At 36.8% G+C, this 23,551-nt stretch overlaps 2 protein-coding genes across 4 annotated transcripts; both read right to left on the bottom strand.

Moving 5' to 3' along the window:
• Window positions 1-663: 663 nt before the first annotated feature.
• Window positions 664-17,046, bottom strand: rab40b (RAB40B, member RAS oncogene family). Its single transcript, XM_077200550.1, has 7 exons — window positions 16,956-17,046; window positions 16,449-16,637; window positions 5,738-5,798; window positions 5,018-5,078; window positions 4,147-4,224; window positions 3,486-3,708; window positions 664-1,715 (listed from the first exon to the last, which is right to left on the bottom strand). Exons 2-7 carry the CDS (start codon window positions 16,612-16,614, stop codon window positions 1,444-1,446), a joined length of 861 nt encoding a protein of 286 aa, XP_077056665.1. The 5' UTR covers window positions 16,615-16,637; window positions 16,956-17,046; the 3' UTR covers window positions 664-1,443.
• An 872-nt stretch (window positions 17,047-17,918) lies between these two features.
• On the bottom strand, window positions 17,919-22,435 carry cox11 (cytochrome c oxidase assembly homolog 11 (yeast)). Of its 3 annotated transcripts, none has more exons than XM_077200554.1 (5): window positions 22,357-22,435; window positions 20,903-21,267; window positions 20,662-20,817; window positions 18,643-18,768; window positions 17,919-18,462 (listed from the first exon to the last, which is right to left on the bottom strand). In XM_077200554.1, exons 2-5 carry the CDS (start codon window positions 21,218-21,220, stop codon window positions 18,280-18,282), a joined length of 783 nt encoding a protein of 260 aa, XP_077056669.1. In that variant the 5' UTR covers window positions 21,221-21,267; window positions 22,357-22,435; the 3' UTR covers window positions 17,919-18,279. The 3 variants fall into 3 exon arrangements, with proteins under 3 accessions (XP_077056669.1, XP_077056667.1, XP_077056668.1); XM_077200552.1 differs by having other exon boundaries at window positions 22,328-22,403; XM_077200553.1 differs by having other exon boundaries at window positions 22,291-22,369.
• Between the last annotated feature and the right edge of the window lie 1,116 nt (window positions 22,436-23,551).

Below are 23,551 nucleotides of genomic sequence, written 5' to 3'. Positions count from 1 at the left end.
ATTATTCGCCCATTCATACACTCCTCACTATCGCATGCAGGTATTAGGCCTATTTTAAGGCGGGGGAAAAAATATATTATATACTAGTTTGGAAAATATTGCCACAAAACCTAAACCGTATAGGCCTACACGTTAACATGAGACAAGCGGCATAACTCACTTTACTCACTCTCCTTTTTTGACCATAGACGGTGTAACTTGGGTTTTGAGTTTTGAGATTGCGTTCGCGGCAATTTTCGCGTACGCGGAAGGATAACGGTTCAACCTCCTGAAATAGTAATCCCACACTAAAAGTACGATTTAGAGACAACTATCGCTAAAAAAAAAGACTAAACATTTCTATGGAAATTTTTAAATGTAAGAAAAATAATTATTTAAAAGAGCTTCAAGTTGCCACTAGCCTTGCCCCTGGTACTTAAACTGTATTGCAATACACTATTTTGCTGATGTATGTCATAAGCATGATTTCTTTTTTCAACTTCAACCTCAGTAATTAAAAACTGTTTATTTTGGAAAAATCATTAATTTTCTTTTCACCAATCCCTCCACAAGTGTATAAGTCATTGCACTAGCAAACCCAATTGGAGACTAGACGACCTAAAAGAAAACAAACATTGCCCTCTAGTGGACATATGGTTGATAAAAGACAACATGACCTCTTGATTTTATCACTGATCTTTATTTAAAACTCGATGTGACAGCATGTTAGAAATTTCTGTTTACTTGCAGTTTAAATCTGAAATATTAGCATTGTTTCCAACGTGACAAATGAAGCCACATCTCCCACGTCTTTGGTGTGTTTCCCATATAAACGTATTGTTTAAAAACAATAGCCTATTGGTAACAGATCAAGTGTATCACAATAATTAAGAATTCTAACAACGTAGTATCAAACTAAAAAAATTATATACACAATACAAAGAGCTGTGTCACAACCTTGACTTTTCTCTCTTAGCCCCTGAAAAGTGCCTGAATAAAAGTATTAAAGAGAAAGTAAGCTGGTATTACTTATCAGTAAAGTCCATTTCGAAAGTGATCACAAAACAAGAAAGCTGTCTTTTTCCTGCTGGCTTGGTCCAAGTTCAGTAGCAAAAAGAGTCCTCCACAGGAAAATGCAGTACCATCAATACATTTAAAAGATAGAAGAACTTGTACATTTATTTAAACAATCCAGAGCATTATAAAGGCTTGGCAACACTTAGAAACAGATCTTCTCTTGCACATCTCTCCGACAGTCCCAATTAGATATAGCCAGGAGGATGTGTTTCAAACAAACCAACATTGTGAACAAGTTTGGTCAAACACCTAATAAATCAAAGACTTCACGAGCCACAGTTCTCTATCTCGTTCTTATTTATTGTAAGACTGTGGTGGCTTTGAACACTAGCTCCTTGTTTAAATTGCATTGTGAGTGTGTATTGTAAGTACAGCAACTGCATTGATCTATGAAATCTTGCAGCTCGTCCGTGCGCAGTTCTGGGATGGGCTCAGTGGCGGATAGATGATTTTGGATTTTTTGGTTCCATTCCTTTTTTTAGCGCTGCTGGCTATGACTGAGTAAGAACGTCCATGCATCATCCTGGCGTTGAGGCCGTTGGCCATAGAGAAGGACTTCAGATGGCTCTTTAAGGCAACAGGAAGTGGAAGTTTGTCCACAAGGTGCACTGGAGTGCAGGAAACGATAGAACGACAGCACAGGTCCTGCAGACTCAACACTGGACAAAAGAAAAGAACAGGTTTTGGTTAAAGCAAAGGACCATAAAAACATCCTCATTTTACAGGCATGGAAAAATGCAAGGTTTAAGGATGAATGTTTGATTTTTTTTCTAATAAAATACTGTTAAAATTCAAAATGCATATGTAGATTAGCAAGCTATCTATCATCATATGATTTAAAACCGTTTGTTTGTCTTACAAGGATGAAGTCATGCAATGGAAACAAGAATCTGTTTTATCATATTCCTTGGCCTTTAAATAATATCCAGTCAAAATAAACATATGATGCTTTTATTCAGTAAATGTTTTCATATTGCTTGATCTCGTTCCAACAAGCTTTTTTTTTAGCATAAAGCAAAGCTATGATTATTAAGAGAAATGTGCTGTGGGGGTGGCATGCTGTTACACTGATATTTGAACACTGGGTGTCTCTGCTGTGAGCAGTATAAAGTCTCAAAGCTTCAGGTTTCTCAAGTGTTCATTTGGCCTATACATAATTGCAGCATTGGTCTGGGAAAAAAAAAACATTTACTGCTGTTGTTTATGCGGTCATTCTCAGAAAAGGCAGTACATAAAGGTCTGACAGCGTTCCGTAATGCATCATCTCATGTCAAAAGCAGTTATGGTGAAGCTTGTTTAATTCCCTGAGAGAACATTTCCAACCTCAGAAATCTAATGAGTCACAGAGAGATGTTGATGGATGTGCAGTGAAACAACAACGATGGTATTATACCATTGACTATTGTAGAGATTTATCTGTCTTTTGTCTATTTTATATGAATTAATTACTTGTTTATGTAATTGTAAATATAACTGACATTTATCTAAGTGACATTTTTACTACAATAATTATTAAATATATTCTCTTTTTTGGCAATAGAAGTATAACATTTGAATTTAATTGTAGTAATATAATATTTCCTGTATCAGACATCAGAACTCCTAAGAAGGCAAGACACTAGCAGGCATTAAATTGTTTTTCATTCACAAATCATCAGATTTCTTGTAAAAAGTGGCACTTTTTTTTTTTTAAAAGATACATGTTGTATTTCTCTACTAAACTCCCACTAAACATATATAAATAAATCATTGCACTTAGTTTCTCAACTATGTTAGGTATGATACTATGATAGTAAATCATTTGTTTAAATTATTTTTACTTCCTGGTTTATACAATATGTGCAAACAATGGTGCTCCAATCTTATACTGTACAGTGTTTAACAACGTGTTTTGGGGCTAACTTGTAATGTAAAAACATACTGTAATAATGACATCAATACTGAGAACTCTAACAGTTGCATAGAAATATAATGCATTTCATAGGAATATTGTCTTTTTAACCTATACACCTGTATAGCCTCCTACAGAGGACATAAAAAATAATGTCTTTCTTGTAAAGGAAAATAATACTCCCGTGTTGTTCTCACTGAAATTTCTATTTACCCAAGAAACTGTTTGAAAACTATTAAATGCATCTGATAATTACAAAATATTGTTCCACTTTCCATATTTTGAAAGTGTGATAACTATTTTTGAAAAACAAAAGAGAGGAAGTTGACAGGCCAAACATCAATATATATATATATAAAAATCCTGAGATGTCCTTTTTAGCATGCACCAGGACTTAACGGTGAGAAATTTCTGAGACCGCTGAATAATGACCACATCTTATATGTCTGAATGTAAATAAATGCATAGGGTTGAATGCCCTGTAATAAACACATGATCTATTTTGTTTTTATGAATCCTGACAATAGAGGCTTGTTACCTTTATTGGGTCTCCAAAGTCGCTCCATACCATGCCTCATGAGCACAATTCGGGCCAGCTCAGTGAAGGACTCAGTAATGTTAAAGTTACAGAGAGGGCTGACTTCGAAGAAAGTGACGCCTAGTCGCTCTGCAAAGGCTTGGGCGTGCTCAGTCGTCACCTGCCGCTTATAGGCCAGGTGAAGCCTGTTTCCCACCAGGATCTTGGGGACACCTGGTGCATGCTGGGTAAAAATAAAACAGTACATCAATGGTTATAAACGATCTCTTCAGGACATTACTGGTTTCCTGATGCGTTTTATATTTGTCATATTTATGTTTATTAATAAAGCAATTTTGAAACAATTCGCACAGCCAGTGTACGTAGAGCGCATCATCAGCCCCCTGCTATTGACACAGATTAGTTACAAAGCCTCTGTTATTATCATTTATAATTGCAACAATTATAATCATAACCGAGTTGCATAAAACAGCACATTTCCTGATTTATGGAGATACACATCTATCTTAACACCTTCTCAAGATGATTAGCTTATGTTTTATTCAGATCTTCAATGTAATTCCAAAACCACTAGTATGACCTCATGTCTGTTCATATCGCACATCAGGTTTAACATGCTTATTACTCGAAATACTAAAGTAGTTTTCGGATCTGATTTTACCTCATCAATCTCTTTAATCCATCTGTCGATGCCATCAAAAGACCACCGGTTTGTAATGTCATATACAAGGATAACACCCTGTGAGAAACAAATTGTGTTAGTTATAGATAACATACAGTTTATGAAACTTAAATGCATTTTCTATTCAAAATGTAAAAAAAATAAATAGAATTTTCGCTAAGATTTTGAGTTTGAATTAATAAATCAACACATTCATCCTCATCTCATATGATAAGGGAACGTTTTTCAAAGTCAATGTGGTACTGGAAGTAGTACTATTTATCATCTCATATTGTATGTATATGTACTGTATACTAAAATTGTTGGAAAATAAGTTTATGATAATGTCAATAAAGATTGTGGCATTGCTCCAAGAGTTGCTTTTATTAGGATATCTATGTTTGCCAGAACAAGGAAATGTTACGTCAACAATACCAGTCCACTCCGATTTATAGCATACCACACTTTCAACAGGAACTGCTGATCTTTGGGTGTGGTGTTTAACAACTGTCTGGGAACACTGGGATTTCAGAGATATTCAACAACCCATTTCCTAAAGTCTATTTGTCTATAGAATTGTACATTTATTTTAAATCATTACATTTTTAAATGAGTAATTATTAATCAAATAATTTAAAAGAGAACATTTAAAACAGATACTCTTGAAAAAAATGGTGACTGATTAAAATTATTTCCCACTATTTTACATTTAAAAAAATAATTATTATGAATAGAATATTTTTTCCAATGATATAAGTTTTAAACGTTTTTTTTCTAAATTGGATTTATTTACAATTAAAATATGGTAAATAATTGTTAATTTTGTATTTACAATTTTTCCTAAGTGTTTTTATCTTTTTTTTATATATACCTGTGCTCCTCTGGAATATGAGCGGAATATGGTGCAGAATCTGCCTTGTCCTGATGTGTCCCTGCAAAAACAACACAACACAGAGGGTCTGCATCACAAAGAACACATTCATCTTACTTCTGTTCTTCCATACGTCTGTAGCTATTGTCTTTCCCTCTGCCTGGTGACACGAGGAGCTTTCTGTGGTTGGTGCCAGGGCAGCAGACTTTGAGTAGGAGCAGTGAAATGAATCATTCACCATCCAGGGCTGAGCGCAGCACCAAGATGTGCCAGTCATGTTCCAGTGGGTAGGACTGGAGTATCACAAACACTTCGCACAAAAATGCTTCGTCTGTCAAGGCCAGATGATCAATAATTGATTCCAAATTCTTGCAAAAAGCTCAGTTCTCTTGAAATGTGCCAGAATTTATAAACAACTTCTAGGCATGGCTAGTGGGATTGTCTTGGCTGAATGTTTCACTGGAAGTTTATTGAGGAGCGCTGTAATTAACATAGCCAGACGTTTGGCGTGTTCACTTTATATTTTGAAAACCAAAAGGACCTCACTGACAGTACACATGTGTGATGGAAACTTTAATCTCTCTTCATGCTCGGTTTGAGCTCAAGAAGATAACAGGAAGAAATCAAGCTGAAACTTAAAAGTTTAATGTGTATTTCAAGGAGCTGTCAGGTGCTGGTTTCCGGTTTACTAGAAAAAGTATGTGATGTAAAGCTACTCACCAAAGCTGGAGCTTGACTCTGCGTCCATCGAGGAGTATGGTAGTTGTCTTGTAGTCAATGCCTACAAGTGAAAAAGAAATAACAAAATTACTTAAAGGTAAGTGTGTAATTTATGCAGCACTAGCGTCACCAAGTGTAATCCCGAAAGTGACAGTTTTCGAACAGATTTCCTCCATAAACAAAGCAAAGCAAATGAACCCCTTCAGACTGAGTCCATTGGAATGGACACCACATGGTATTTGGTTTAAATTTTAAACCAATCTTTTTTTTATATAATAAAAGTAATTCTGCTCACTGATTGGGCCCTGATCAACCAATCACAATGAAGATATGACCCCTAACTTAATCTGATTGGGCTTCAGGCATCACAAGAGACAGCCATGGCTAACTGTTTAGACAGGAGTAGAAAAGCCTTGTTTATATACTTTCGCCTGGCTCCGTACTGCGAGCCTCCGCCGACTGCACTCGCTCCTCTCCAAAAAGACGCGCTCACTGTTGTACTATTCTTTGAAATGACAGGGGGCTACTCGGAGTAATTGTCCTCTAAACCATCAGGGAGCAACGGTGAGAAGGTACACAAGTGACAATGTTTGTTTTTATTACGAGTCACCAAACCCAGAACCAAAGAATCATTTAAATCCCAGCAAACCTTGAGATTATTACTTGTGGCATTAGAACAAAATGTATGGATATGAGAACATAATATAAAACTAAATTAAATAACGGTCTATTAAATATTTTCTAATTTCATTAAACATTGTCATTTCATTTTATGAACATTTTTATTAAAATTGGACCTTTATTCTCATTATAAAGACTTATTTCTGCTATTGTAGGCTTGTAGGCTATTGTATTGTAGGCAATTCATTTAGAAAAGCGCAAACTGGGTGCCGGTTTAGATGCAAAATTACAAAAACTATCCATGCACACCGACACGCAAAATGGGGTTGAAGTAATTTTCTATGATGTTTTTCAAAGATGTCATTTTTGACACACGCACCTTCATAGTCATGAGGATGCGGTGAGTATAAACCAGGCTTAAGCACACTCTTTACATTTTATATGCTAATTTATGTCCATGGTAACATCATCAACTTAGTTACATAATCTTAAGAGTATCAAGTGATAACATTCAAAGTTAATTGAACACAGGAAGCTTTAGAACACAGGATTCTTTTTTAAGTTTAATGTCCAACACATTAAACATTGCATGGCAGGTTGCATAAACTGCTAAGATAGTGTTACTTGTAGTCATCAAATTCCTTTCTTTAAGACGGTTCATAACTTTTTCAAGTCAGATACATAAAAACCCAGATTGATCTAATTTGATACCGAAAAGTAAGACTGATTGCCCCTAACTAACTGCTAGTTGGTCATACTAGTGTGCCATGTTGTGAAATTTGTGCAAGCATTTCAAAGCTAAAACACAGAGCTACAAATTATATTGTTAATGTTTTATGAACATGAATGTTTATTAATTATTAATACGATTTTGTTTGTCCTCAAAGTGACTATATAAACTGTCACTTTTTCATTGGTTTTAGTGAGAGACAAAAACATGTGAAATGAGTGAATACACGGAAACACACACACTCCACACACACAGATGCCTTGATACAATTCACACAATCATACATTTATCAAATCAACCAGCAAGTACACATAAACAAACCCAAAAGAACACACAGACATACACAAATTTACATTCATCCACTACAAGCAAGCATAAAAAAACTCAAACAAGACTGCATTGCTCGTTACAATATATGTTCTTTTCAAAACTAATTCACATACTATATGTTTAAGTTTGTAAGTATGTTTAAAATATGATGAATTTTATGTTGCTTCAGTCCTGCTGTCCGTTGGCACAAATCTAGTTTTTAGACTCATTTCTACATTGGAGAAGGGCAAGTATCAAGTGGATAATTATTATTATTGTATTTATTTATTTATTTTGCTCTATGGAAAAAAATGTGGTTAAACAAGAAGAAAGCAATTCAAGAAAAAAACAAAGAAAAAACTACTTTTAATTAGCCAGTAAGCATTGCATTTCAAGCATTTCAAATAAATGCTGTTCTTTTAAACTATTTATTCATCAAAGAATCCCGATAAAGTTTTTCAGAAAATATTAAGCAGCACAACTGTTTTCAACATACATGATAATAAATGTTATGAAATCAGCAAATTAGAATGGTTTCATGTGACACTGTAGACTGAAGACTGGCTAGTGAAATGGACTACATTTACAGGAGTAAAAACTACCTTTTAAATTATATTAAAATTGAAAACAGCTATATTTTAAATTGTAATAATATTTCAGAATATTACTGTTTTTACAATACTTTATTATAAATATGGCCTTGGTGCATAAAACTTATTTTAATGACCAAAAAGTCTGAACAAAAACTGTCAAAATAGAAATAAATTAACACTGGCAAAATAAGTTAAGTTAATTGGCTAGCAGTATTGGCCACTGGCATGGATACTGGCACCGGCGCAGACACGAACATCGGCACGTAGATGGACACTGGCACGGACACCGGCACAGACATGGCCAATGGCATGGACACCGGCACAGACACACCGGCATGGAAACCGGCACAGACATGGCCACTGGCATGGACACCGGCACAGACACACCGGCACGGAAACTGGCACAGACATGGCCACTGGCATGGACACCGGCACAGACACACCGGCACGGAAACTGGCACAGACATGGCCACTGGCATGGACACCAGCACAGACACACCGGCACGGAAACTGGCACAGACATGGCCACTGGCATGGACACCGGCACAGACACACCGGCACGGAAACTGGCACAGACACACCTGCACGGAAACCAGTACAGACATGGCCACTGGCATGGACACCGGCACAGACACACCGGCACGGACACACCGGCATGGAAAACCGGCACAGACATGGCCACTGGCATGGATACCAGCACAGACACACCGGCACAGACATGGCCACTGGCATGGACACCGGCACAGACACACCAGCACGGACACACCGGCATGGAAACCGGCACAGACATGGCCACTGGCATGGACACCGGCACAGACACACCGGCATGGACAACGGCACGGACATGGCCACTGGCACGGACACACCGGCACGGAAACCGGCACGGACACACCAGCACGGAAACCGGCACGGACACACCAGCACGGACACCGGCACGGACACGACACGACAAAAAATGTGAATTTGACTCTGTTACATGAGACTCAACAGCAGCGGTTAAACAAACAAAACCAGACAAGATACAATGGAAACATGAAGGCTATTTATACACCAAGACTAATGACTAACAAGACACTGGCACCGACACGGACACACCAGCACGGATACAGGCACGGGTGCTGAAACAGGCACGGACATGGCCACTGGCACAGACAGCGGCACAGACACACCAGCCCCAGCATGGGCACAGAAATGGCCACCGGCACGGACACACCGACATTGGCTCGGACACACCGGCACGGAAACACCGGAACGGACACCGGCAGGGACATACATGGCCACTGGCACGGACACCGGCACGGACACTGGCACAGACTCTGGCACGGACACACCGGCACTGGCACGGAAGTTTTCCACTGACACGGAAACCGAAACAGACACCGGCACGGACACAGCGGCACAAAAACCGGCACAGTCACCCGGAAACCGACACAGACACCGGCACAGAAAACGGCGCGATACAGGCAGACACACCAGCATGGTATTAACCCAATAAGACAGATAATAAGTCCAGTAACCAGGCGCTGTTTGACAGGCTTTTAAGTGCTTGTGCGCTTCGGGTGTATGTGCTCAGAAAAGCCCATGTTAGAACAGCGCATCAGCACGCGAATGAAATGTTTAACCGGCATGGTTTAAAGCACATGCAAATAAAGAACGTTTGTGAATTGCAGTATCCCGTTAGTGTAACTCGACCTCTGCGTGCGTTAACATGTGATTTGAATGTACATCACATTGTACAGTATGTTGGGACGGAGGCGCCAGAACTGCAACTGATAGAACGCAGTGTAGCACGATACTGCGATATTTCTTCAAAAGCAGAACGTGGAGACATTTTAATCGTCCACGATCAAAAATTGTGACATTGCACACCCCAAAGTACAAATAACTATACTTCTGCAAAGATTCTGAAGTTCATATTCGATGGACACCATCAAAACAAGTGTAGTACCTACTGTCATGATGCTAATTCATTCACTGGTTGCCAGGGTGTTGCTAAACAACAACTAATTTCTTATAATTGGTTTTTAGCGGTAGTTAAAGGGTTCTGGGTAGTTTAGTTGTCCAAGTTAAAAGATCCCATTAAGATCCCGTCTAATTGATATTCTGGTCCTTACATATTGTCCCTGCCCAACTTTATTAGCCTGAATGCATAGAAAAGTAAAAGCATCTCTCTTAAACAAGATGCGCAATTTGAGGTATCATTCAGGTTGATAACATAAACAGTGCAGGACGGGTTATAAAACAAAGCAGGGGATTGTTCAAATTCCTAGTATGAGCAAAAGTATGAGTGATAGTAATACCCTAGCAAACACTACTAATAATCTAATAACTGAGAAAAGCAAGTGGTGGGAACAGCTGTAGAGTGGTCAAGTGAGAGTTTGAATTTTATGTTCAAATAAAGATTGTATGTTTTAGTCTTCACCAATATTTCAGTTACAATGTCCCTCTTTTGATCATGAATTTGGATGACAGCAACTATGATTAAGTAATGTCTGTTGTTATGAACATAACACTTGAGGATGTCTGGCCTGAGATTGGAAAGCTTTAGTGTCACCTCCATGGGGGTTCCAGGTTCCACACACATACACACTGGCATTCTGAACGCTCTTTCTCCTATAGGGAATTTTAGAGCTTATCACACATTCCACTGCGATGAGAAAGAAATCCAACACTGTGAAAATATACATGGAACAACTGGGAGATTCCATTAAGGTGACAGAGAGGATTTAAAAACACCATGGCTGTCACTAAAGAATGGAATCAAGTGAACCAAACACAATCCCAAGTCACCCTATGAACTGTGAGGTCACTCATTTGCAGCATATCAAAATGGTGAGGTGTAACTCTCATGTTCTGTACATTAAAAATAAAGTATCATGTATCAAGTCCTTTGCACTAAAAATTATGCATTAGTTCTATTTGGAGTCACAAGGACTACATACAGTATATAATACTTAATAAATGCAAAGATTTATTTATTTGTGATAAAACAGGCTATTATTAATATGCTTCAATAATATATGTCAACTGGGTTTTGATTAGGTCAGAGAAACATTCACTACTATATCATTTCAAATATGGGGCTGGTTAGATTTTTTAAATATTTTTAAAAGACGTCTCGTCTCGTATGCTAACTAAGGCTGCATTTATGTGATGAAAAATACAGTAAAAATAATATTGTGAAATATTATCACAATTTGAAATAATTGATTTTAATATATTTTAAAATGCAATTTATTCCTGTGATGGCAAAGCTGAATTTCTGATAGTAATTACTCCAGTCTTCAGTGTCACATGATCCTTCAGAAATCAATCTTCTATGCTGATTTGGTGCTCAAGAAACATTTATTATTATTATCAATGTTGAATAGAATAGATAAATAACAGCATTTATTTAAAATAAGAATGTGTTTATGTTAAAATGTAAGTCTTCACAGTCACTTTTGATCAATTTAATGTCCTTACTGAATAAAAGCATTTATCTCTTTAAAAATTGAGCAATAAATTCTTAAGATAATTGGATGATTCTTCATACTAAAGTACAAAAATATCATCAAATAAACATGTTCAGCGCTTACATCATATTTTCCACCACTAAATAAATCTTTTATCAAGCTTGTGATAAAAGGCTTATTGTGAATTATTTAATTCATTGTGATGCAGTTAGACAAATATTGTATAACACCAGCTTGTACAATTATTTTTTTTCTTTATAAAAATGTCTGCCTGTAGGATGCAGTCTTCCTGTTTTGTGTGGGCAAGCTCTGATTCATCCTGACAGATTTTTTTCACACTAACTCTTTCTGTCTCCCCGCGCAATTACCCTGCTCTGCACCTCTCCTCACCTCCCTCACAACAACCAGCAGCGAGCCATAGACCTTTTCTGACGGGATGACACATACGCCAGATCAACGGGAGTCAGTGGATGAGGATGAAGCCTCCGTGGATAATGGTTTTCAAAATCTAGAGCTTAGGGAGAAACAGTTATGCTAACATTTACTGATCCATCCCCATGAAATTTAAAGTCATGAAATTATACACAAACCAAATATACTGCAAGCTGCTTTGTGGCCTGTGGAGATGTGGTTGACCTGAAAATAACATCAAACAGATCAGCCAGAATTTAAAACAGCATAATTAAACTCCTATAGACCTTAGTCAGGGTAGACACCATATTTAAATGTGCACTCAGTAAAAAAAAAAAAAATTAGATGTCAAAATCGGACAAATTTCACATATGTTTACAAAAAATTACATAGAGATAAATGAGATTCTACATGAAAGTCATATCAGTATCAGTCATATTAGTATCATATAGGCTTAAGTGCTGTCAAATCGATTAATCGCGATTAATCACATCTAACATAAGTTTGTGTTTACATAATGTGTGTGTGTGTATATACTATTACATTTATATATGTGGCTCTGGATCACAAAACCAGTCTTAAGTAGCACGGGTATATTTGTGGGAATAGCCAACAATACATTGTATGGGTCAAAATTATCAATTTTTCTTTTATGCCAAAAATCATTAGGATATTAAGTAAAGATCATGTTCCATGAAGATATTTTGTAAATTTCCTACCAGAAATGTATAAAACATTTATTTTTGTGAGTGAATGCAGCACAATCGCGAATATAAATGGACAACTTTAAAGCCGATTTTCTTAATGTTTCGATTTTTTGCACCCTCAGATTCCAGATTTTCAAATAGTTGTATCTTGGCCAAATATTGTCCTATCCTAACAAACCACACATCAATGGAAAGCTTATTTATTCAGATTTCATGTGATGTATAAATCTCAATTTCAAAAAAATGACCCGTTTGACTGGTTTTGTCATCCAGGGTCACATATATATATTGTACACACACATACTGTATATATGTATACACACACAGAGAGAGCCATATATATGATATATATAACATTAATAATATATACACACACATATTTTATGTCAACACAAACTTTTATGTTAGATGTGATTAATCACGATTAATCGATTTGACAGCACTAGTTATTATTTAAAATTCTATACTTTTTTCTATATTTTTTTATCAATTAAAAATAAAATACTAAAAACTTAGTCAATGCTATAAATGAATTTAGTCATCACAGCAGTATAATATACAGTATGAAAAATCAATGTACCTTTTCAGATTTGCTAAAGATTATATTAACAGCGTTAGTAGTGTTTTGAAATATAAAAGTAAGTGAGTGTTGGCGGCAAAGGTAATCTAAATATAAAAATAGGACAAATGAGCATGCAAAAATAAACATTCATTACCAAAATATTGACCAATACCAATAAATTACAAAAACCTAATGCTGGCCAATAAACAATATGGCACCCATAATTGCAAGAGTCGCTTTTCTGTGATGCTGCAAGGTGTCAGTATAAATCCAAGGTAATGCAACATGAACTAAAAACATATTTGGTGATCATTTAAAATTAGATGAGATCTAAGACAATACAATAGACTGTTCTTCTACCCCTCACAGCCTCATTTTCATTTGTGCAAAATTAAATATGCCGTCTACCCTGATTAAGCTCCACAGACATTACATAACCTTAAACACATTGAGCAAGACATCAGCCTGTTCGTTATTTATAAGACGGTGGGATAAATGTTTCAGTGGCACAGAACTGATTTGTCTCTTAGTGAAGTACAGCTGCAAAGCTTCAACTGTCATTGTTTCTTTAAAACCAAGAGTCAATGCTCCTTTTTCATCGTTCAAACAAACAAATGGCTTGAGAGGCTCATGCAAGTGTTTAGATAAACATCAGAATGTTCCACTCGTTTATCGCCACATTCGCCAACAAAGCCTGGCTGCATCCTTATTCCCCTCAGCCGCATTTCGTTCAGCAGTCAGAGAGCACAGTTATGTAAGAGCTTTGGCCAGTAGTAATAATCTCTATAAACAGAAATTCCAACAGAGACTTCTGCTGGCAAGAGTATTAGGCAAGAGCTTTCCCTGTTGAATCATAATGCAGTTTATCGACCATGTACATGTGTGCACTTATAAGGAATTTTGTGAGTTGCTCTTAAGGTTATGATGCAAAATAAATACAAAAGTTATAGAATATGGCAGAATAGGATGTATAAAGTGTTCTGAATTTGGTAAGCAAACTAAACAGCAAAAGGCTCCAGCAGTAGTCTATTAATTGCTTGCATACCCAATGTCTTGGAATCTGTTTTCTAAGTATTAGCATCCTGTTGTTTACTGGCTGATAACATAACTGTTTACTGGCCCAACGGGGGCAGTATTTTTTTATTTTTTTATAGAGAGTATGTAAATGAATGTAGTATGAAGTCACTTTCACAAGCCTGCAGTGGGGTATTACATTTTCATAACTGTTGAGCTAGAAATGAGCAACTAGAGAAGAGTTTAAAGTCAACATGAAACCTTGTCCCAATTTACTTTCTTAATGCACATTTCTGATCTTATTATTATGACTTAGTGATCAATTCACCTTATTTTTGTAATAATTAATCAAAATGCTTATTTGATGACATCACTTAAGATGTTCATTTTGGTTTAGAAAGTCAGCTTTTCACAATCCAGAAAAGTGCTGCATGCTCAGAAAGTCACATTACAGAAGTAAAATGGATTGCGAGTGACAATTCATGTTGACATCAGGAATATAGTAATAGTCCTGTCCAGTGATTCAAAGACTATGCTAAAGGCTCTTGTTCCAAAGATAAATTTTTTTTGTTCCTTATATAACCTGTTGCCCCTCTTCTAAAAGTGGCTGGCATTGCATCCTCAGCTGCTTTGATAAATGAGGACACAACTGTGCAAGCCACCCAGATCTCAGTCAGCCTCTGACCCTACAATGAACAGGTTGGCCAGTGTTGCCAAGTCCACAGTTTTCCTGCTGTACTGGGCTAGTTTTACACTGTTGGCGCGGGTTGTTTTTGTAGTCCCCCCTGAAGCACGATTCTTAACCCCTGGAACATAGTTAATACCTGGAAACCGGTACACCCGCACATCCTGATTTTGCTGAGTTAGACGTTTTCCTGCGTCAACATATTTAGTTGATCCTGCAACAACATTCATGTCCTAAAACGTAATCCTAACTATAAATTATATGGTTATGGTATCCCTAAAAACAGAGGGAAATGATAGGTGAATAACATTGATGTAGAAGTACCTTACCCTTGTTGTAAGCCTAATCTTGACATAAACTGTAAACTTGTCCTTCAAATCTGATTGCTTGATTGGAATGTTGTTACAGGATCAATAAAGATGTTGATCCAAGAACATGTTGCATTTGGTGAAATCAGGTTCTGCTATATCAGCAATTGGGCTGGTTTAGTTGTGCAGACACAAAAAGTCAAGTGGGCATCCGATGATCCGTTTGAAATAAAAACTTAAATAAATGCATAAATATTCACACCCTTCTATGGGACACTTGCAATTTAGCTCAGGAGCATTCCAATTCCGCTTGTAAATGTTACTACACTTCTAGTGGAGTTTACCTGTGGCAAATTCAATTGAATGGGTATGATGTGGAAAGACACACACCTCTCAATAAACGGACTAACAGCTGAAAATGCAAATCAGAGCAAAAACCAGGCCATGAGGTCAAAATAACTGCCTGTAAAGCTCAGAGACAGGTTGTATCAAGACACAGATCTGTGGAAGACTGCAAAAAAATCTGCTGTATTGAAAGGTCACAGAAGCTGTTCGTCAGACCTTGGACTTTGACCAAATGCTGTGAAAATGAAAATTGTGCGCATGAAGCATATTGTTCCTCCTGTTCAAGCATGCATGGTGAAATAACAATAAAACCCGTGATAGCATTCTGAAGAAATGGAAATTACTAAGAATCAACAGACCTAAAAGGAGTCACACTAGCTGATTGGTACTTAGTTAATAAGTGATACAAGTCATTACGTGTAAAGATGTTGCTATTTGTTAGTTATGTGATACCAGCCACTTGCTTCTGTCACATAAAAAAATGTTGACGGTCTTTTAGACAAGATGCATGGAGTGTTATTTAGCTGTGAAAGCCCAAATGGGCGGGGAGTTGATTTTGTCCCCTGGGAAGAGTTTTCCAAAACATGGAGAAACTCATAACTACATACTACCGAGCTGCACATAAGAGCTGGGCAAGCCAGGGCTAGATGAGCAATGTGATTTTAACGTTTAAAATACGAGACATTTACTGTAATAATAAATGAAATATTTATAATAAATGTACTTCAGTGAACAATCGTTTTATTTTGTATAAATTGTCTATATTGACAAGTTTACAACTGTGTTGATGTAGTCATGATGCTTGGCATGCTTTTTTTGTAACATTTTTGCAAGTAGTCTGAACATCATGTTACATGATCAAAATGTTAAAAAACCTACAATTCAATGAATCCATGATAATAGATTCACCTGAAAATGCATAGACTGTCCTACTTTAGTCTCATTTGTACAATACAAGGATCATAACTTACCCATATTGTATCCATAGGGTGATTCACTGGATCCATCCTGCAGACTGGCCAGTATTTCCCCTTTCCCCACATCACTGTCTCCAACCAGCAGGAATTTCAGGAGGAAATCATAAGCTTTTGCTGGGCTGCTCCTGTGGTTCATCTTCACATCAGCCCGATGACCCATTCTGGTGCATCATGTAACTGTCCCTTGATGGAAAAGCCACCAGAACTGAACAATATAGCTGTTTTAAAAAACAAACCTGCGTATTCTTCACTAGTGTTTTCTGTGTTTAAATTGTCATATCCAGTACATCACTAAAGCTGTCCTACTGTTCAAAGATTCTGGTTGTGGATCCACTGATGCTGTTGCGTCACATTTGTAGGTAAATACAGACCCTGATATGTTTACAGTATAGTAACATAAGGCAAGTGACTCTTCTTAAATTAGATGTTTATACTTGTAAAATAAATGTTAATCTTAATAAATCACTCCTAATGTTTTGTATCTTTGTATTGCGAGCAAACCTATTCCTTTGAGCTCTCTGGCACGATCCATCTCTTCTATCAGCCTCCCTTAACAGAAAACTGTAAGTTCATTCTTGGATTTTCCTTGATTGGTTCCTGTGTAGAGTTGCTAGGGCAGCTCTGTTTGTTTATTGGACATTACGCGCGTCCATTAAATCCCGTAAACGCCCATTTTGTGTTAAGAGGGTGTGGCCAATTTGCTGTGTTGATGCTATAAGCGCTGATGGCAGATCAGCCCCCGTAAATCATCCATTTACGTTTTGTCGCGCGGACTGTGGCTCAGCTGATTCTGCGTCAGCGCTCCAGCGCGCTTCAAGCGCGTGCTCGGGTTTGTTGTTTTCCGGGGCACGAAGAATTACGTAGTGCTTTAATGACGTAATATGGTTTCTAGACAGGTTATTGTAGTTTGTCTCTTCTTCTAAAATCGCAGTACTTTATAACCATATTTAAGTTTGAGAATAAAGGCTATCAAATTCATTAATGCGTCTTAGTTCTTTTGTATATTATTGCATGATAGTATTTTGCATCAGGTTTTCAACCTTTACAAACACTCCAGCCAACACTATTAATATATTTCACTATATCTAACATACATCCACTATCATGACTACATTTACAGATCCATATTTAGAAAAATATAAATTAAAATATGTCTTTTTTATGTTTCAATATTTAAAAAATATTTTTTAAATTCCTCTTTGTGGACCCCCTGCATCAACTACGATCTGATTTTGTGAGTTGCATCTGCTTATGTAAAACAAGTTTCAGCATAGTGTTCTTTCTCAATATTGTTCACTGGGGCTCCACTGAGAGCGCTTTATATAACATGTATCTGTTACAGCTTTGTGTTATCCAAAAAATCTATAAAAATCTAGCACAGACTATTTTTTTTATGCTGCAACATTACATGCCCTGTAATATTAATTATTCCAACATGATCACAAAAGTGGCACAACACAGTTATTGTTTTCACTCCAATGCAATTAGGTTTTGAATCATGTGAACAAAATAAAATAAACATGCACAAATGCTGCCCTCTAGCGTCCTAAAGACTATATTGACACAAATTCACAAATGTTGCATATACAGTTTAGTGGTTTGATATCAAGGGGTTATAGCTTGTGCAAAAATAAGAGCTTATATTTTATTGTCTTAACGACAACATTCACAGACAAATGATCAGCTTTGATAACTCTTAAATGTTTGATATAACCATTTGATTCCGACATCAAACATTATCACATGTAGTAATCATTATCAAAATGATTACAGAACACAATCTCCTGAAGATAATTCTGATTAAAAGTCTCTGAATAATGCATAATTAGCTATAACCAGGGATTGGTAACCGCTGTCCTTCCTTGGCTTCAAAAAAGGTGTATGAGAGTATAATATTGTCTACTCGTGCCATCCTGGGGTCTTCATCAAACTCTGGATCAATGTAGAAGAATACAGGCATGTCTACCTCCTCATGTGGGTTTAACCGCTGTTCCTCGAAACAGAAACACTGACGGAAAAACAAAGTAGTAGAATTTAGCACACTATTCAGTAAGCAAAGAAGGTTATACATGGATAGCCATACATTTCTGCATACAGATGTCAACTTTAACAAATAAATTGTAACATAAATATATAGATTATAATAGTTATGTTAGTATGGATTTATTTAAATGCATCACATATTTACCTGTATCTTATTAAAATATTGTCCAGCATCAAAAGGTACAACATTGTAGGTTGAAATGCCTATCACTGGTTTGCCTGTGGGATTTCGTGCCTTATAAAAAGCCAGCGCAGTTTCCCCTGGTACAACCTGGGAAAACATTCAAACAGAATAATTCTGTTAATAAATAAACTTGGATAGTTTCAACCTTCAGAGACATTATATGAAAAACATGTTGTTTATGGAATTCCCACATTAAAATGTCATTCCTGAATATTCCTATATTTCCAAGTCAGTCTACACTCCATACCCCATAATGACCAAGCAAAAAACAGATCTGTGACAACTTTGCAAATTTATTAAGAAGGAAAAACTGGAAGTATTCAAATCCTTAACTCGGTACTTAGTTAAAGCACCTTTACAGCCACAAGTCTTTTTTGGTATGATGTGACAAGCTTTACACATCTGCATTTGTCAATTTTCTGCCATTCATCTCCTCAGATCCGCTCAAGCTCTGTCAGGTTAGATGTGGACTGTCGGTGGACAGGCATGTTGAGGTTTCTCCAGAGATTTTCGATTGGGTTCAAGCCCAGGCTCTGTCTGGGCATCTAAAGGACATTCACAGAGTTGTCACTCTTGTATTGTCTCAGCTGTGTGCCCAGGACTATGTTTTAATTAACTCTATATTTTGCTGCGTTGAGCTTTACTTCTACCCTGATGAGTCCCCCAGTCCTTGCTGGTGAAAAACACCCCCACAGGATGATGCTGCTACAACCACACTTTACAGTTAGGAAGGTATTATGCAGGTGATGAGCAGTGCCTGGTTACCTCCATCGTTTTTCACAGTCTGAGAGAGTCATTTAGGTGCTTTTTTTTGTAAATTCCAAGTGGGTTGTCTGGTCTCTTCACTGAGGAGAAGCTTGAGTCTGGCCACTCTGCCATAAAGCCCGGATAGGTGGAGTGTTGCAGGGATGTTTGCCATCAGCTTCTTGGACACGACTCTAACCAAGGCCCTTCTCCATCGATTGCTCAGTTTGGCCAGCTCTAGAAAGAGCCCTGGTTGTTACAAACTTCTTCCATAAAGGATTATTATGGAGGCTACATGCTTCTGTGACCTTTCAAAACAGCAGATTTTTTTGCAGTCTTCCACAGATCTGTGTCTTGATACAATCCTGTCTCTGAGCTCTACGAGCAGTTCGTTTGACCTCATGGCTTGGTTTTTGCTCTGATTTGCATTTTCAGCTGTTAGTCCGTTTATTGAGAGGTGTGTGCCTTTCCACATCATACCCATTCAATTGAATTTGCCACAGGTAAACTCCACTAGAAGTGTAGTAACATTTACAAGCGGAATTGGAATGCTCCTGAGCTAAATTGCACGTGTCCCAGAGAAGGGTGTGAATACTTATGCAATTATTTAAGTTTTTATTTTAAAGGGGTCATCGGATGCCCATTTTCCACAAGTTGGCATGATTCTTTAGGGTCTTCATGTAAAGTCTGTAACATACTTTGGTTAAAATTCCTCAATGGTTGTGTAAAACAACACCCTTTTTACCTCGTCAAAAACAGCTTTGTTCACAGCGACACGTTTCGGTGCATATCAATTTAAATGATAATGGACAGTATACAAATGGCTGAGGTAAATATGTCAATACGGGACAGTGCGTCAACGGTCGTGGGCGGAGCATGAGCAATATGATAGCTCAGAAAATCCAAACGGCTTGATTATTGTGAGTGTTTAGCCTTTTTGAGGATTTTTTTCATTGTATGGTGGTTGTTTCCACACACTGCAAAGACACATTTATATGCAAACACCATACAAAAGTGAATTTTGCATCTGATGACCCCTTTAATAAGTTTGCAAAGTTATCACAAATCAGTTTTTTGCTTTGTCATTATATATATATATATATATATATATATATATATATTTTTTTTTTTTTGGTATTATACACATAAATGTTTATTGCATATAACAAAATTGATGTGTACATTTTTATAAAACTGAATAAAAAGATTGTCACAAAAAAAATTGTATAATCTTACGTAAATCTCTGACTGCTGTGGACGGAAGTTCCATTGCATGCTGGCGTGTGTGTCTGCATTAAAGGTCACTTTAATAATACGCTCCCTAATTGGCTTCATAGTCTCCACTTGCTCTATGTCATGTCCAACTACTGCTGTGCCTCCCAGCCCTGTTGCCTAAAGTAAGAGAGGAACATGTTATTGTAATACTATAAAATAAATCCACCAAAAATGGCTTTGAGATTATCAATCTAATACTGACCTGACAGTACAGTCTGTAGAGAGGAACAGCAGCATATGACATGCCAATCATTCCCACTCCGGCGGCCGCAATGTATGTCAGGATGGTCTTGTTCCTTTTCTTCCAGTCATCTTCCTGGCTCTGATGTTTCCTCTTGTGAGTTTTAGCTCCTCGTGACTGGTTGAGGAATCGCTGTGGGGTTCTCCTGAGGAAGAGCTGGACACTGGATGTGGCTAGTCCTCTGATGTTGCAGCACTTAACGCATAACCGAGTGTTAGAAAGTGCTTGCTGTATATAGTGCTTTGCAGTGCACCCACGAAGAAGTAGCGGTAATAGCATAATCCTAGAATTACGAGTGGAATCCCCTCAAGACAGGTTTGCTTGACCTAAAACATAAGAAAAGGGCAGATATTATTACTAAATGATGGATTACATTACACAGACTGTGTTAGTCCATAACTCAAACAAAGGCAGCATTGCACCTAGACGTGAATAAATGGTTTATTAATGAAAACAATAAGACACAAATTAAAAATTTAACAGATATGTTTTTACAAGTACGTAAGTTCATCTACCGTTCAAAGTTTGGAATCATTAAGAAAATAATACTTTAATTCAGCAAGAAGCAAGAATTAATTTAATTTAACAAAAGTGACAAAGGTATATTGGTTTTTAATATGAATCCTGTTTTTTTTTTAAATATTCATTAAAGCATACTGAAAAACATATTATGGTTTAGCACAACTGTTTTCAACATTGATAATCATAATAAAAGTTTCTTGAACACCAAATCAGCATATTAAAATGATTTATGAAGAATCATGTGGCACTGGTACTGGGGTAATGATGCTGAAAATTCAGCCATCACAGGAATACATAACATTTTCAAAATACATTAAAATATATTTTATATTTAATATTATATTATAATTTTAAATTGTAATATTTCACAATATTAAAATGCAGACTTTGTGAGAAACCAACACCAAACTTTTGAACGACAGTGTATATGAAAATAAACTTAGCATAATGCATTATGAATAATGCATAATGAAATTATGAAACAACTTACATTATAACATAAGCCTTTTATTTGCTACTACGTTCATTTACAATCATTAAGCTGTATAGTCAATCTAAACAACAAACATTTTCTTAAATTATAAGCAATTAAACTTATAATTTTTTACTTTAAACCGATAATCAAACTATAACACAGAATAGAAAGTCCTGTCACAGTATAACTTTAAATCATGCAGAATGTAGCATGCTAACGTTAACATCCATTCTGTTAAACCGGTTATCAAGCCTTTCCCATTTCTGTGTATGTATATAATGATCGCGTGACTAAATATGTAATTGAAACGGCTTTTAACACGTCTTTTAAACAGAAAATGCTGAAGCATTACCTGGTTTAAATGATGAAGGTATTTGTATATTACTCACCCTTCAAAAACATGTTACAAAACACTAACCTATTGGTGCAACAGATTAAAGTTCCCCGGGTACAGGCCGCTACTGCTACAGTTCCGGTGGGCTCTAGATTGAGGTAGGCCTACTGCACTTGATTGTTGCTTAGTGAAAATGTGATTTTCACAATGTTACAAATTATAATAACCGTTTTAAGTACCCAGGGTAATTGTGGTAAAAGTTCAAAAATCGTCGTAATCTCTTGTCAAAAAGTGTATTGTTTGCGGTCTGAATAGGTCCAATCTTATCATCACATGGACATGCAGCCTGACACGTTAGCTAAAAAAAAGTATCTCTTAATTTTTAATGAGCACAAACGATAGAGAAATTATGTTTCTAAAATTATGTAATTCTCTAGTTACATAGAGATGTACATAGAGTCCCTTTGGGCAATAATAACAAACAGCAGTACATTTTAAAGTCATGCATAATTTTAAATAATTATCCTACCTGCAAAAGTTCTTCCTTAAATATGACACAAAATCCCTGAATGTGGATTAAAAACTATACTGTGTTTAGATCGTGATGCAATACAAAATTTTCAGTTGAATAAAAATATCAATTTGTTTTAAAATACACTCATAAAAATGTAAATATTTTGTCTTACTTTGTGTTTGCAGCCTGTGCTTCATAAGCTGGGCATCTGCTAGTGTTAAGGATGTTGTGTAATTGACTAACTCTGGTAGGCCTATGTATAGAAAACATATAGTTGCAATCTACTTTACATGCCTTCACTGCCAGCAAGGTCCCTCTCAATACTGTGACTGTGACAAAGCGCCTCCTCCTGGTCACTGGCTGAATGGCAGTGTTTAACCTCAGTCAAAGTCCAGTCTCTGCCTCACTTCGCCTATGATGAAATTCAAGGAACCAGAGTCCCCCTGACCCTGCTGTCAATAATTGTATCCCTTAAAGGACAAGTTTGGTATTTTACAATTAAAGCCCTGTTTTAAGATCGTTTCTGATGAAATAGAACGGTTAAGATTGAAATTTGGACAAATGCTGCTGATCCGAGAATTTTCGGTTTCTGTGTTAGCACCCCCACAACCCACCTCGACAATGGTTTCATAGGGGCACTGGAAGAATCATTCATAAAACGCATTGTGGGGGTGTTCACTGATATGCTCACACAAAATTCGCTGCAAAATATATTTTACAACAGGTTTTATCGTAGTTTTTGTCAACTCCATTGACTTAAGTCAG

This window comes from Siphateles boraxobius, unplaced genomic scaffold, assembly GCF_051911475.1.
Source record: "Siphateles boraxobius isolate OS27281-9 unplaced genomic scaffold, OSU_SipBor_1 46, whole genome shotgun sequence".
Lineage (NCBI taxonomy): Eukaryota > Metazoa > Chordata > Actinopteri > Cypriniformes > Leuciscidae > Siphateles > Siphateles boraxobius.
The sequence above is the reverse complement of the archived record's forward strand: the minus strand, read 5'-3'. Positions and strand labels throughout refer to the sequence as shown.

What these genes read in the sequence shown, in the direction of transcription:
- cox11 (XM_077200554.1), bottom strand. Translation starts at nt 21,220, where the DNA reads ATGCTATTACCGCTACTTCTTCGTGGGTGCACTGCAAAGCACTATATA. An exon ending in CACAGCAGTCAGAGATTTAC is followed by an intron (nt 18,769 to 20,661) that starts GTAAGATTATAC and finishes ATGTTTTCCCAG; the next exon opens with GTTGTACCAGGGGAAACTGC. An exon ending in AATATTTTAATAAGATACAG is followed by an intron (nt 18,463 to 18,642) that starts GTAAATATGTGA and finishes TTTTTCCGTCAG; the next exon opens with TGTTTCTGTTTCGAGGAACA.
- rab40b (XM_077200550.1), bottom strand. Translation starts at nt 16,614, where the DNA reads ATGGGTCATCGGGCTGATGTGAAGATGAACCACAGGAGCAGCCCAGCA. An exon ending in CATATTCCAGAGGAGCACAG is followed by an intron (nt 4,225 to 5,017) that starts GTATATATAAAA and finishes TGTTTCTCACAG; the next exon opens with GGTGTTATCCTTGTATATGA. An exon ending in ACTTTGGAGACCCAATAAAG is followed by an intron (nt 1,716 to 3,485) that starts GTAACAAGCCTC and finishes TCTTTTGTCCAG; the next exon opens with TGTTGAGTCTGCAGGACCTG.